The 14,747-nt window shown below is 41.2% G+C and overlaps 1 protein-coding gene across 1 annotated transcript; it reads left to right on the plus strand.

Annotated features, from left to right (window-relative positions):
• The first annotated feature begins 2,332 nt into the window (after nucleotides 1-2,332).
• Nucleotides 2,333-13,866, plus strand: ALKBH1 (alkB homolog 1, histone H2A dioxygenase). The gene is made up of 6 exons (XM_014310548.2): nucleotides 2,333-2,353; nucleotides 2,702-2,810; nucleotides 6,861-7,023; nucleotides 10,484-10,574; nucleotides 11,643-11,836; nucleotides 12,363-13,866. Exons 1-6 carry the CDS (start codon nucleotides 2,333-2,335, stop codon nucleotides 12,781-12,783), a joined length of 999 nt encoding a protein of 332 aa, XP_014166023.1. The 3' UTR covers nucleotides 12,784-13,866.
• Nucleotides 13,867-14,747: the final 881 nt, after the last annotated feature.

The following is a 14,747-nucleotide window of genomic DNA, read 5'->3' on the forward strand; positions in this document are numbered from 1 at the left end:
GGCTCCGAGCGCGTCCCGCCCTCGGCGCGGTGTCTCAGTGCGGAGCTGTGGCGGTGTCGCTGCAGCCTGCTCTCTCCACCTGCCTTTTCCTTTCGTGCCCCACGCCGAATCCCTAGTGCCGCTTCCGTTCTGTCTATAGGACGCTGCACTCGATCGCTGAGCCTCTTACGGGTCCCTGTGCTGGTTTAAAAGGGAGAGCGTGACCCGAGTGGGGCAGCTGGGCAGGGCCCGCGGCTCCAGAGCCGGGCTCGCCCGGGGTGTCCCTGAGCCGGGGGACGCTGCCCGAGGGCACCGGGTGCCCCTGGCCAACGCCATGCCCAGTCACAGATTTACTACTTTTCCTTATGTTTACTTTCATAATATTTAATTAGCTCCCTATACTGCAGTTAGGGAACTTCAAAGCCTCTAGTAGAACCACGTGATACTTAAGCAGCAGAACGTATGAACATAAAAAATGCCGAGTTTCACTCTCAGAACTGACACTGTTTCCCTGCTAGCCCTTGTCTTAGCCCTGAAATACCCGGGTGAGCTGGAATCAGCTTCCCCTTGCTGTACTGCCTTTCCCCTAGTCAAGTTTCTTCTCCTTTCTTGCGCCTGTATAATAAATGCTGGACTTAGTCATCAGGACGAGTTCGGCTGCTGCAGTGGGGTGGGGAATACAGTCATCAGCACAGCTGAAAGTAGGAGCCATCATAGTAGTTTACCATGTCTTCAGTGACGAAGAAATGATCCTTAAAACTTGTCTTCTGTTCTGTCAGCTCACAAAAGAATGACACAAATCTGCTAAAGTGTTGTTATCCAGGGATTTTCTACTTATGAGCTTATGTCAAAAAAAGGAGTGAGGAATATAGTTAAAATGAAACTTTGCCTAATTTTTCATTGTTTCAATCCTTAGTCTTTTCTTTTTAGTGTTCTATTAAGCTATTTATTTTTCTATCTTTTTGGATTTTAATTTTGCTCTTGCTAATGAAACAGAAAACTTGACCCATATGAAATTGTTAGAAGCATTAGAATTAACTAAGGAAGTTATTAGCATCTTAGCCTTTCTTGAGCTTGCAGGAATCCTGTATTTGGTAAAAGATTATAGCATTATGGCTCTTCTGGGAAATTAATTTTGAATTCAATTTGAGAACATCACAAGGATCTGTCTTCTTTCAATATGGCTCTTTTTTGTGCCTGTTACAGCTAACAGGTAACAGCTTACTAGTGAAAACGTCTTTTATTCCTCTTTCCACCAGGTTAAAAACATCTGCTGTTTCTCTTTAAGACCTACAGGCCAGGCAGATTGGCCTAGATAGTATTGCTTCTTTTTTCTCCGAAAACTGCTTCATGCAGTTGAGCTCTGCAGTGAAGTGTGACATACCCCATCTGCCCTGTTACCAGGCTTGTTTAACTGATTCAGCACATGTAATTCCTCAGCTCAGAAACACCTCCTGTTCTCCAGAAGCCCAGGCAGTATCTGGAGTGGAAGCACTTTGAGCAGGCAGTGAGGTGGCAGAGTTTTGGTCAGAGGATGAGACTTCCTGGGGATGCTCTGTGGGCAGGACTGTGAAGTAAGCTCAAGGCTGGCACTCACAAAGCTGCTTTTGACAAAGAGTTGAAAAATTGGTAAAATTGACTATATTGCCAAATGATGCTGTCCAGCAATAGTTCAGTATTTCTTAGAAATTCTATGTATGTAATTTAGTCCTGTTGTTCAGAAAATGTTAACTAGAGCTGTCAGCTGCAGAGAGACTGATTTACACATGCACCACTACAGAGGCTGTGTGCAAAGGCCTTAATTTGACACATTTTAAGTTGTCATAGACAAAGTCTTGCAGTCTCTGCCTGTTTATTCCTTCTGTGCCTGGCCATCTCTTTCCTTATATGAGCCTGTACTTTTCCACTGCTGCATGGAGAGCTGGACTGGGGAACTAAGCCAGAACAAAACCAACTTGCTTCTGCCTTGCCCTCAAGACAGTTCCCTGTCCTAAAGGAAGAAGGGAGTGGAAACACAGTAGAATGAGTTTGGTGTGTTTTTTCCAGCAAATGTTAGCTTAAATACATGTGTTGTTGTAACATAAGGGAGGGTGTCAAGTAAATACATCTTGCCAAGCCTTGAGCTGTTGATCCTGATGTTTGGAACAGAATTCAGAATTGACAGAGTTTCTGTAGTCCTTCATATCTGACAGCTTTAGCTACTTCATTGCTGGACTGCTTATCCTTCTGTAAATTAGAGGTGAGATTAGTCATCTACTCTCTAGGATCATGGGCAACTGTGATTGGAATGTTCTTTGAAAGTAAGAAGTGTTATCAGTATGTTGCTCTCTAATGGAGGTTGATAGTTACCAGAATGTTTTATAATGATGAGGCTGTACTGTGGAAATGGACAAATCATTGTCCAAAATCATGAATTTTTTCTCATTGGTATATATTGTTTGGGGTTTTTTGTGAGTGGGGGACACCTCATCCCTAGATAAAACCTGTAAGTACCTTTTGATTCTTATATTCATTGTGTGCTGGCTCTGTTTGCCCTGTCCTGGTCACAGCTGTTTAGACAGTAGTTTTGTGGTACATTTGGCATTTTCACGAGAGTTACCTTCAAGCATGGTAGCACTCTTCCTTTTAGATGCTATTTTTGGATGAGTTTTGTGTTTCTCACTCTTTTTTTAACCACCTGTTCTCACCACTTTTTTTAAAACCACCTGTTTTATTTTTCCAGGTGTTCAGATCACAGCTCAGTATTTCTTCAGTCAGTGATCAAGATGCCTACAGAGCAGGCTTACAGCCAGTTAGCCAGTGGAAAGCCTATGGCCTCAGTGGGTATCCAGGTAGGTACCTCTGATTTCAAGAAAAATTAAACACAACCTCATTGCTTTGAATTCATGCAGTGTCAATCTTGTTTTTCTAGTCCTGCCTGAAAAAGCTATTTTGGTTTGCCTAAATGTAATTTAATGTTGTCATAAGTGCAGGAGGACAAACAAATCAGCTAAAGGGTGGGATCCAGCAATATTTATAAAAATGAGAAGAGCCAGTAGTTTCACGGTGAGATCAGCCAGACTATAGCTCATGAGAGTAGTCCTGTTGCCTTTGGCAGAGACTATATTTCTGTAGAATCTGTTTTTCCTCAATATACAGCATGCTCATTGGGTACATGGCTGAAATACAGTAGTTTCACAGTTGAAGTGTGGCATCTACTTGTCAGTGTAGGACATGGAGTACAGTAAGTGAATAAGAACCTTTTGGCCTATTCAATATGCAGAGTAATTTCATTAGGCAGGTTATTTCAGAAGTGGCAATGTGTTTTAGGTTTGCAGTTTACCTGGTATAGTCACAGAGAGGTATTAGGTTGGAAGGCACCTCCAGAGGTCTAGGCCAACACCCTGCTTAAAGCAGGATGAAGTTGCAAGTTAGATCAGGATGCTGAGAGCTTTGTATGGGTAAGTTCTGGAAATCTCCAAGGAGAGAGATTACACGCCCTCTCTGGGCACCTGTACCAATGTTTGGCCATGTTTTTTTTCTTAAACCCCGTATCTAATAAAAATTTGTCTTGCTGTTACTTGTGACTGTTGTCTCTCACAATCTTGCTGTGCGCACCTGAGAAGATTCAGGCTCCCCTCTTCTCTCATGCTTGTGGGTGGTGCTCACCAATACCAGGATGTGTCACTTATGTCTCAGCCCTCACTGCTGCTCAGTTTGTCCTCAAGGCAGCCTGGCCTTGGTTTGGAGCTGCTCTTGGCCCTTGGGCCATACTGTTGCATGGTGTTATTCTGCCCCAGATGCAGAATTACTGCTGTTGAACTTCTGAAGTTCTCTTTAGCTTGTCCTTCATTTGTCAAAGTCCTTTTCAGGGACAGCACTAGCCTCCAGAAGATCCACTGCTGCCCCAATTTAATGTAATTTGTAAGTGAAGTGAGGATGAACATCCCATTGTCCACGTTGTTGATGTAGATCTAGTTAGCTTTGCCCCAGGATCAAAGAATGCAGCTCATAACAGCTGCTGGTTAGACTTTGAATCGTCAAATCACTATTCTTTAAGCCTGGTGATCCATCCACCTTTTGCTTACTTTTTCAATTTGCCCAAAAAATTTATGGCTCCCAGTTTGGCTCCAGTGGTGCTGTAGAAGACCATATGGAAAACTTTTCTTAAGCCAAGGTAAACATAATTCCCTGTTTTCCCCTTGTCTGAACATCTCACTGTATCAGGCAGTAAGGCTGGTTAGACAAAATTTGCCTTCCATGCTCTCTGTTCCCAGCCACTATGTGTCTAGAAGTTGCTACCATGGAAGTTTGCTTCATCATTTTATCAGGGGTTTCGGTAAGGCTGATGAGTTTGTAGTTCCCCAGATCCTCCTTATTTCAGGAATTTTTGGTTGGTTAATTATGGTTTTTTTCTCATGTTTCTTTCCATTTATTGGGACCTCAGTTTCTGTGTGGGTTGCTTTGAAGCCAGCCTACTATTTCTGAAACTGAGGCAGCCATGCTACCCATCTGGCATGTTTAATACACAGGGAATTGGAAAACTTCATGAGAAAGGCTTCTGCCTCTTCTTGCCTCTGTAAATGTTTTGTTCCACTTGTCTGTCATATTATAGCTGCCCTTGCTTGGTCTGCTTGTCATTTACTGTCTGTCTAAATGTCTTCCCTGGTAATTACATAGGGGGTGTGGGGAATCACAGGTGTCCCACTTAACTGCATTTCTCTTCTGCTTTGGCAAAGGAAACCTTTTACTAAAATGAAATGCAAATACATTGACAAATTATCTGTCCTGTTTAGAATCAAGTCCTGTGTGGACTTGAGGAGAATAGTATTTTATCATTTTCAGCTACCTTTTTCTGGACATCCTTAAACAGTAGGAGATGTGGAACGAGCTGTCCCAATAGCCTGCTAAGTGAAGTAAGAATTTCTTTAGTTTTCTATGAGCAAGTGGAAAGGAAGTCATTTGGTTTTGTCCCCACAGTAAGCAATGAAATAGAAGATGGAGGAATCTGGGTGAATTTCTATTGTGATATCCTGAGTTTGTGAGAAGCATGTGATGCTGTCTTTAGGTCTTTGTAACTGACACTTTTTTTATGAGAGGTTTTTCTTGTTATTAGACATCTGCATGTCTTATCCTTCCTTTGTCTGAAGTTGGAGACCACTTTCATTAAGTGCAAATTAATTTGTAGTGCATAGCAAGATAGTACTGCAGTAAGAGCACTGCATCTGCTTCCTCAGGGCAGTTTTCTTTAGTATACAAATTCACAAAGAATAATTCTTTTGCCCTTTCCTCCCACATCTTTCAAGGGCAAGAGGTTGAATTATGTTGTCTTCAAAGTTTGTCTGTGGTGTTCTTCAGTCAGTTCAGAAAGATTGCTACAGAAATATTTATTATTTCTTACTTTTCTCCCTCCTATGTGTGCAAGTCACTGATTTCTAGCACTATTAGTCTTTGTTCTATGTTTGCACAGAATTTTATAGTAAAATTCTGTGACTCTTAAAAATTCAGTTTCTGCCTTTCTTGACGCAATGAGCATAGTAGTAACCCACTTTTTAGTTGTTACTGCTTCTGTAAATCTAGACCAGTCTAGTTTCTTAAGAGAAACCTAGGTCAAGGAAAGGTGTGGAGAGACATGAGCATGTTCCAAGTTTGTGAGATAAAAGCCATAAAATTTGGATTCTTGTTCTCATCTCTGCTTGTAACTAACTCTCCAGGCTTCAATGCCTTCATTAATACCTGGGGATAACACATGCAGAGTAAAGTGTAATTTCATGGATGCAGTAAATTGCTTCAAGAACCCCACATCAAAAGCTGCAGACAGGAAGGGCAGTATTATTATTCTGTTCTATGTAGTTGCCAACAGAAAGTAAATATAATGCTTCTGCCAAAGCAACTTCTTGTAGCCAAACCTATCAGAAGGCTACCATAGTCTGAAAGTGCAGGGAACAGGGTGAAGTGAATGACCATATGTTATTAATACACTGAAGGCTTCTTTTCTAATCAGTTACTTTAATCTTGAGTCTTTGAGGTATGTTGGCAGGTAGCTCTTCTTGTGTTTTTATTACCACTTTCATAAGGCCACAAGGCAAGTTTGTATCCTACTGAGACTCCTGGCTTTGCTGCTTCTTTTTTCACCTATTTTTGTCTCTCTTAAGTTGATATGACTGAGAAGTTCAAAAAGACACAGTAGGCCAAAACCCTAAAACCTCCTTTTCCTTTGTTCCTCTTATACCCTTATCTCTCTTTACATGTGGATTTTGTGTTGGTGAGTCTTATTGAACTGACAGTCTTTGAGAGAATGCCTTGATTCTCAGAGTAGGTACAGTACTGATTAATAGCATCTCTCATATGGGCTGCTGCTTGAACCCTGCCTGAGGTGCCTGGCTGAATGAATGTGCAGAATAGCTGCATGTTTATTTTGTTTTGTTAATTAACAACGCCTGCAGAGTATTCACAGTCAATAACAAGTGGTTTGGGATATCACTGGACTTTCATGGCCATTTCTGAGTGTTACCATATCAAAATGCAAATATGGATACAACCAGACTTACCTGGAAATAAGCATGAAGAAAAGGGGAGGACACTTTACATTACTACATACTTGCTCAGCTCAGGGACTTCTTTCTGAAGTAGCAGAAGGAAGACAGTATGAGTTCAGAGCCAGGGATAAAGTTATTTTGAAGCATGGAAAAACTAGGCCAGAATTGCTCTAACTTTGCTGGACTTAAGAGAAAAGTCATGCTGAATAATTTAAGAAATAAAATTTTCCCCAAAACAACTGTTCTTACTCCTTTATCTCCTGTAATCAATATGCCTTACATGGATATGTCCATTATTGTAATTTTTAAGGAAATGCCTAATCTTTCTTTGTCTCCATCCTCTTCTTTTTTCTTTGTGCTCAGGGTTTATTTTCATACCAAACCCTTTCCTTCCTGGCTGCCAGCGTCACTGGGTGAAGCAGTGTCTCAAGCTATACCCTGAGAAACCCAATGTCTGCAACCTGGACCTGCACATGGCTCCTGAGAAGACCACTGACCTGTGGGGACAGAGCAAGGAGCAGCTGAGGTGGGTTCACTATCAGCTTTCGTGGTCAAAACTGCTGGAGCCAGATCTCACCTTTGAGAGGATAAGAAAATGGAGCAGGGAAGGGAAGCTGAAGAAGATTATGTACATGCTGGCAGAAAACAGATGGTGTCAGACATGCCAAGTTAAAGATGGCTATTTCATAGCTTCATGTGCATCCTTGCTAATTCTCTGCTTTCATTCTCAATGGGATTTTCCAGTAGCATATTGTTCTAAAGCCATTGGTGAACTGTTACGTAGTGACCCTGGCTGCTGTGGTGCTTGAAGCTTGCTAAGCTCAGCTGTGAGTTGAACCGTGAAGTTCCTCTGGGCCTCAGTTTTCCTGAGGCAAAACAGATCCTTTCCAAAACTCCCCACTAATGGTAGCACTTCTTCCCAGTCAGCTCTTAGACCCAGTACAGTGTAATAGAAATGCTGTTAGCTGTACTTTCTTGAACTTCTCAAATCTAAGAGTGTCTGTGTTCTCATTTCTAAAGTATTTCTATTGGTTTGGTTTTGTTTGTGGTTCTTCTTAATTCAGCATGACATTGAATTACATGTATTAAATGTACCATTTTAATAGCAATCCTGTTTAATCTGAAAGATTCCATCAGGTTCAGAATTCTGTGGCTGATGTAGCTGCCTTTCCTCTACCTGATCTGGAATTTAATGGAGAATTTGTCCCAGTTTTGAAGTCAAGTAGAAAGTTTACAAAAAGGAAAAGTTTTTTAAAGCTTGAATTTTATTAAAGTCACCTGTAAAAAAAATATATAAGACAGACTGTTTACAGTACACAGTCTTTTAGCTATTTGGATATTGTTACCTTATTAATTTCACTGCTCATTTTTCATAATGATTGTTTTGTGTGATGGTGCAACCAGAGTTGTCTACAATGCTCATCTTCCACCTCAGTCTCTTAGTGAGGTTGACATGCTGAGACGTTTCTTCAAAAACCTCTTGACATCTACAAGATTGTGACTTCTTGTTTGCACCTAAGACAGAAGTTATACTCTGACCTCTGTTTTCCAGCCTCAGTCAGAATTAGTTACAGAAATGTAGACACCATTTTTGTGTTCCGTCAAGAATGAAAAATTGTTCTGTGAAAGGTTTGTGCATTGTGCCCAATGGCCAAAAAAAGTGGGGTACTGTTCCAGTTTGACAGGCCTCTCCCAGCAGGACCTCCTGTGTGCAGAGAATGATCAGAGCAGAGGTTAATTTGCAGCTGAATCCAGTTCAGTTGAAAAGAGTGTTTAGAAAAGTGATGGCTGGCAGCAACCCTGGCAGTTTTGTGGAGTACTTACCCAAGTCTTCAAGTGAGCAAACTGCTGTATTTGTGCTTATACCTAGAGGCAGCAGGTGGAACTAGCCAGCCTCTCTAGTATCTGGAGTGAAAGCATTTCAGGGAGGTGAGAAACAGTGCTTAACTGAAAAGAGGTCTACTTCCAAGATGGGTAACACCTTTAATGCTGTTTAAAGCCATCAGGATAATGCATGCATGTGCTTGGGTCATGGCTTATCTGCTCTTTTCAGGATGCAGGAATCACAAGGTAGGGTAAATCTATACAATTCCTAGACATATATGCTATGCTTTCCTCACAAAGTGGAGCCTGAGTATTTTCTCTGGTACTGGGGACGATCAAAAGCATAAAAGGGAATCGAGCATTCCCACAAGGGAGATATAGACAGATATATACGTATGTCTATTCTTGTGTATAAGGAAAAGCCCGGAGGGGTTTTAGAGATGCAATCATTACCAGCAAATAAAGAAACAAGGGATCTTCAGACTAAAGCTCCCATGCTGTTCAGTCTTTTTCTAACATAGCTATACCAGACCTTTTCTGTGCTTTCTTGTGGGACCTCAATGTTTCCAGATACACAACACTCATACTTTCCCCTTCTTAGCAATCATATATGAAATCACATGTAAAATACTGAGTTCTGGGAATAGGGACTTCCCACACACATTTGGGCTCTTGCTGTTGTGCAAACACTTTAGCACTGTAGCAAAAAAGGGGCATTTTTGAAAGGCACATGCTAAAATTGTTTCATTATGAACATTGTTTGTCAGTTGAAAGATGTACAAGAACAAATGTGGGCTCTCCCTTTTCTAAATGCTGTGTTTCCTGCTTGTGGGCTACACAAATTGTTCCAAGCAGCATCTATTTGACAGTTACTGTGTTGGTGTTTATGGTAATTGCAGTTGCTGTTACCCTATGACAGATGGAAATTGCAAAGACTGTTTTCAGTAATCAGTGAGCTAAGAAAAATTGCTAAAGGTAAAGAAACTTGCATTTTACTCCTGTTCCTGGTTTATCTTCTGAGCTATCATGATGGCGTAGTTGAAGGGCAGGAACAAACGGTGTATCCAGGTAGAAATGCACATTAAATGCAGACATTTGGCTGAGACTTGACCATGACAGCACAAATATCAATCTTTTTTTTGTAAAAGAGAGCATGTCATGCTGAACTAATGAGGCTCTAAATGAGAGCCAGCCGTCTGGTACTACTGTTTATCTTCTGAGGATATTTCCCTTTTCTATATTTTTGGTTTTTTACTAAAGCATGTGACTTGGCTTGAGAAAAATATGCAAGTATGCTGAAATTGCTGGAGTGAGTAGACTAGAAGATAGATGTGTACCTTCCTTTTTGTATTTGTCATTAACATATTTCTATCTGATTTAGTTATTTGTACTCTGTAACTTTTCAAAGGCTTTTCCATAGTCTGTCCTAGAAGCCTCTCCTTGAAGCCTCTTCTCTCTTTCATCACCTACAAATAAGAATGGTAAATTGGCGTGTGGCTTCAGCCCACTCAGTCCCTTTACTTCAGGGTTGTCACATTCTTTGTCCTGCATAGCAGTCTGGATAAGGGGACACCTGCAGTCTGGACTTCTTGACGCTGTAGTCATAGCTAGAGAAGTCTTGCTTCTTACTGCAAGTCAGCCCATCCTAAGGACATTTTATCAAAGTCCCAAGTAGTAGAACTAACCATCCTTTGCAATATTAGGCAGCATGCTATGCTTCACTGTCAGGCAACTCATTTTCCTCTCTTGTAATTTTCCATTAAGTGCCGAGAATATTTTTTCCTTGAATTTGCAGATTTCAGATCTTCAGATTCTGGTCTTTCATTTTTGGGTGCTCAAATAGGGCATGTTTAATTCTGATTTCTTAATCTGCGCTACTCATTGTGTTTCCATTGGATAATCTCTTAGGTACCATTTGAAAACACAAGCTTTCAAACTGACACCAGCTTGCAGTAGGCCCCACAGCTTCCACACGTTTCATGAACCAAATTTTCAGGGTCTTTGGAGGAAGAAAGTATTGGCATTGAAAATAAAAGTTTAGCATTGATTGGTTTTAATAGGCTGTGAAATGGATGAGTGAATCTCATTACTGTATGCTGCAGTACCAGAAGACCCCTCAGAAATTAACAAATATCCTATTTCTTTATATTTTGTCTTTGTAGAAGGAAAGGTTCCAGTAAGTGGGAGCCCAGGAGCCTATTGGAGAAGCTGCGCTGGGTGACCCTTGGTTACCATTATAACTGGGATACTAAGGTACTGAGGTTAAATTCTTCTCCATTTTTCTTAGCCATAAGCACTCAGAATGGCAAACAGAGAAGGACATAATGGAATAAAATGTTTATGATCCTACAAGACAGTCTTGAGGAAAGGCACTAACAAACTGTGCTTTTAAGAACATTTTAATCTGTATTGGTTTAGTGTGAAGGGTTTAACAGCAGTTAACGTGATAGCATACATTCAGCTCTAAACCTGCAATTATTTCAGGGTAAGTGACATTTTTACCTACCAAATGATATGATTACAAAAGCATTGCTAACTCTTAAGCTGTGTGTGACTTCAGGGAAACTACTCTTCAGTGAAGTGAGCAAGAACAAGAAAAAACTGCTGCTCATGTGATTTTGGAACTTTAATGAGTCTGAACCACTATAGTCTTTCTTACCAACTAACAGCTGTTTTGAGGATCCTGACCAAAATAAACTATTTTTCATGAGACTGAGATAGATGGAGGCTGATAAACACTGGTAGAGTGAATATGCATCTTATCTGTATATTGCAGATAGCCAAATCTGCTTGCAGCCTTTTATTTACCAGATGAACTTGTTATTGGATGGCCTTAATAAAATTTTGGTTATTATCTTCCAGTCCTCTCAGAATGACTTATGGGAGAGAGAAAAAGTAGGTTTGCAATTGATTTCTGCTTGTTATTAATGAAGGAATAAAGATGCTTGTTTTGGAGCTCTGTTGATGAGCTACGGAACTGTTTTTCCATTGGCAGCTTCAGGTTGTGGCTGAGATGATCCTCAGGGTGTTGGTACTATCTTACTGATTTCAAGTTTAGCATCTAGATACAATGATTAACTCCACAATTAATTGAATCTCTGTCAGTCTCAGCATAGGCCACGAATTTAATGGTAGGAGGTAAATTTGCTGTGGTTCTGCCTGTGTTGTAGTCATTTTCTAGGTAAGTGTGATGTCCTTCTCCATTACTGTCGGCCAAGATTTTGAGTTCTTTTTCAATGTTTGTTTCCAAGTGTATTTGCTGCTCTGATGTGTTGGGTGTGGCTTTCTTTTTTTTTTTTTTTCTCCCCCTTCTCCTTCCAGAAGTACTCAGCAAATCACCACACTCCTTTCCCCTCAGACCTTGCATTCCTGTCAGAGCAAGTGGCTGCAGCCTGTGGGTTTCGGGGTTTCCAAGCCCAAGCAGGGATTTTGAACTACTATCATTTTGACTCTTCACTGGGAATTCATGTGGATGAGTCTGAACTAGACCATTCTCGGCCCCTGTTGTCATTCAGGTGAGTCAAGGAAAGCCCACTTGAGTGTTATGCAAAGACAGATGGCTTTTTTCTAGGGTTGCTTATGGTTATGGGAAGGCAGTATCATGTGGTTTGCTAATTGGGTATATAATCTTCATTCTCAGAAGATTTGAATAACAGAACGCTGTAGGTCAGGGACATAGTTTTTCTTTAAGGACTGCTTGAATAGTCTGGATATAGTGCCTGGAGTGAAGAGCTCTTTTGCAGAGAGCACAGGTCTGTTCTAAAGCAGCAGAGTGCCAGTTGGGTACTAAAGAAGTATCTCAGCAGAGCTTCAAACCTGGCAGGGCAATTGCTCATACTCTGCCTATCTTGGACCAGATCTTAGTCTGTTTGCCATGTTCCCACCTAAAAGTTGTTCTTAATTCTTAAGAATCCCTCTGGTTTTTGTGATTGCTTGGGGTGGTTTTTATGAAGGAATTTAATAACTGATATTTTCTTACTGTACAGAAAATTGTCTTCTACCTGAATTTGTTTTCTCTCTCCATCTTTATACCGTCTCTAGCTTTGGGCAATCCTCGATATTTTTGCTGGGGGGCCTGAAGCGGGAGGAGGCGCCGACAGCGATGTTCATGCACAGCGGGGATATCATGGTGATGTCTGGCTTCAGCCGCCTGCTGTACCACGCTGTCCCTCGCGTCCTGCCCAACCCTGAGGGGACAGCTCTACCTTCCTGCCTCAGCCAAGCTCTTTCTTCAGACCTTCCTGCTGGCTCAGTCATTGAGCACAGCTCTGATGAGGACTGGCAGGTGTGTGCCAAGTACCTGCAGTCCTCCCGCATCAACATGACTATTCGACAGGTCTTGGCTGAGGGCCAGAAATTTCCAGAGGAATCTGGGACAAATGGAAAGGGCCAAGCACCCTCTGAAGACAGTTATCATGAGAACAGCAAAGCCAAAAGACACAAACCAAACAGAGTCAGCTGAGACCAGGCCATCATACTGACATGGACCAGACAGGCAGTCTCCGTGTGGAATTAGGAACTGATGTAATACTGGAAGTACTTGTCTGTATTGTGGTTAATAAACTCGTGCAGAATAAATGTAGTCCTTCTTGCTGTAATAAATAGGAGGAGAAAAATAATGTAAAAGGAAAAGAAGGATAAGTTCAGGACTGGGACTCAGGAGATTAACTCTATTGGCATTTTGTTGCAAATGTTTACTGTACTCTGTTTCCTTTAAAATACCTGTATGTCAGAGAACTTTAAGCTTGGTTAAGCTTAAATGGTTTAAGCTTTAGGAGTGGTGCTTTTAAAGTATTTTGAAATCATTGGGCCGAGAGTGTTAGCAGAAGATACATAATTGCTATGTGATGGAGAATCCTGTTCGGCTTGTAAAGCTCAGCTGAAGCAAAGTAACAAGTATGTATGAGAATGGGCTGCTATGGGTGTAAGACCTACCTGCAGCATTTTCAAGATAATTACTGCTACAGCAAAAATGGGTTCAGTGGCCAGAAACTGGCAGCTCCCTCAAGCAACACCTGCTGTAAGCTTTCTGTAGTCCTGTGCTCTCCTTTTGCCTGCTTGCATCCCCTCAGCTGCAGCAGAATCTGCTTTTATGAATGGTACTGAACATCTTATCTCAGATTTCAGAGAGAAACAGTTGGGAGCAATATCTACTTAGAATATCTAGTAGCTCCCAACTGGGTCTCCTCCGTATGTGACTGAGCCCAACATCGCCGTTCTTTCAAAACTGCCCTCTCCTAAGTGCCTGTGTGTTACAGTTCTCCAGTCCCAAGCTAGCATCTGTAAGGAGCAGGATGACTTGCAAATAAAAGCAATGAAGCTGTAAATTAAGTACCTAAAAAACTAATCAGTGACTATCTCTGTCACCCAAAGATAAATATATTGAAACAAAGAAAAGCACTAGCTTTTGTGCTAGTTCTTTTTAAGATTCAGACCATCCTATCTACTTTTTAATGCAATTTTAATTGTTGGAGTGGAATGTGCTATCCCTGGGGTATTTTGTTGCACTTTCACAATGAATAAACTTACTTGGTTTTAAATTAAAGATCTCTATCAGTTTTGGGCTGGCTATTTTCTTCTTTTCTTTTCTCCCTCTTAGTTGTTCCAGTGTATTGTTAATGCTGCTGTATCTCTTGTGCAGTTCCCTCCAGGTTTCTTTTGGATCTACTCCCTCTGCAATCTGCCAGCTCCTGTGGAGGAACCCTGCATATGTCTGTAGGGCTGCTTTGCTTATGGGCAATTCAGGGTTTGTTGGGCAGTTGCAGAGGGGTGTTGCCTGCAGTATCAAAGTCCAATTTAATACATATGTGACAGCTTTTCCGCATGGGTAAAGTGTCTGGTCTGCTTGTTTCATACGAGGTGAATGTGTATTTGCATGCAATTAATTCCTTATACAATACTGCAAGGAGTTCCAGTAACTTAAGGTCTAAAGTAATCAGATATGAGTTTTAATATCTTATTCTATGCTAGATGTGTGTCCTTTCTCTAGCCTGAGCATGGTATATTTACAGCTGAGCCCTAGAAGAGTGAATATATTATGCAGAGAGGTTATAACATGACCAGAAAAGAAAGTTGACTGAGCCAAGCTCAGAAAACAGCAAAGTTCCCTTAGTGGCCCCTGAAGATAGAGAAGGATGGAGAGGAATATCTGTTTTCCTAACTGAGAAGGAAGACTGTTCTTCACTCTGGAGAAGGAAGCAAAGATTGTCCAACTCACTCATCTCTGCTGATGAGACAAGATAGAGTCATGAAACTAGGTGGTGAACAGGAGCTGGTTTCTTCATGTCACAGGCTGAATTTTAAGTCCATGGCTTTCATGTCTTTTGTTCCCTATAAATATATATGACAAGCAATTCTTTATTCCAGGATTCAGTTGTTCCTGTGATTCAAGGACAAGAAAGCATACTGTTTACCCTCTGCAGTTAA

This window comes from Geospiza fortis, unplaced genomic scaffold, assembly GCF_000277835.1.
Source record: "Geospiza fortis unplaced genomic scaffold, GeoFor_1.0 scaffold54, whole genome shotgun sequence".
In the NCBI taxonomy this organism is placed as follows: Eukaryota; Metazoa; Chordata; class Aves; order Passeriformes; family Thraupidae; genus Geospiza; species Geospiza fortis.

Coding starts and splice junctions, on each gene's coding strand:
- ALKBH1 (XM_014310548.2), top strand. CDS start 2,333: ATGTTTTATAATGATGAGGCT. Junction 2,354..2,701: donor TGTTTTATAATGATGAGGCT/GTACTGTGGAAA, acceptor TTATTTTTCCAG/GTGTTCAGATCACAGCTCAG. Junction 7,024..10,483: donor CAGAGCAAGGAGCAGCTGAG/GTGGGTTCACTA, acceptor TTGTCTTTGTAG/AAGGAAAGGTTCCAGTAAGT.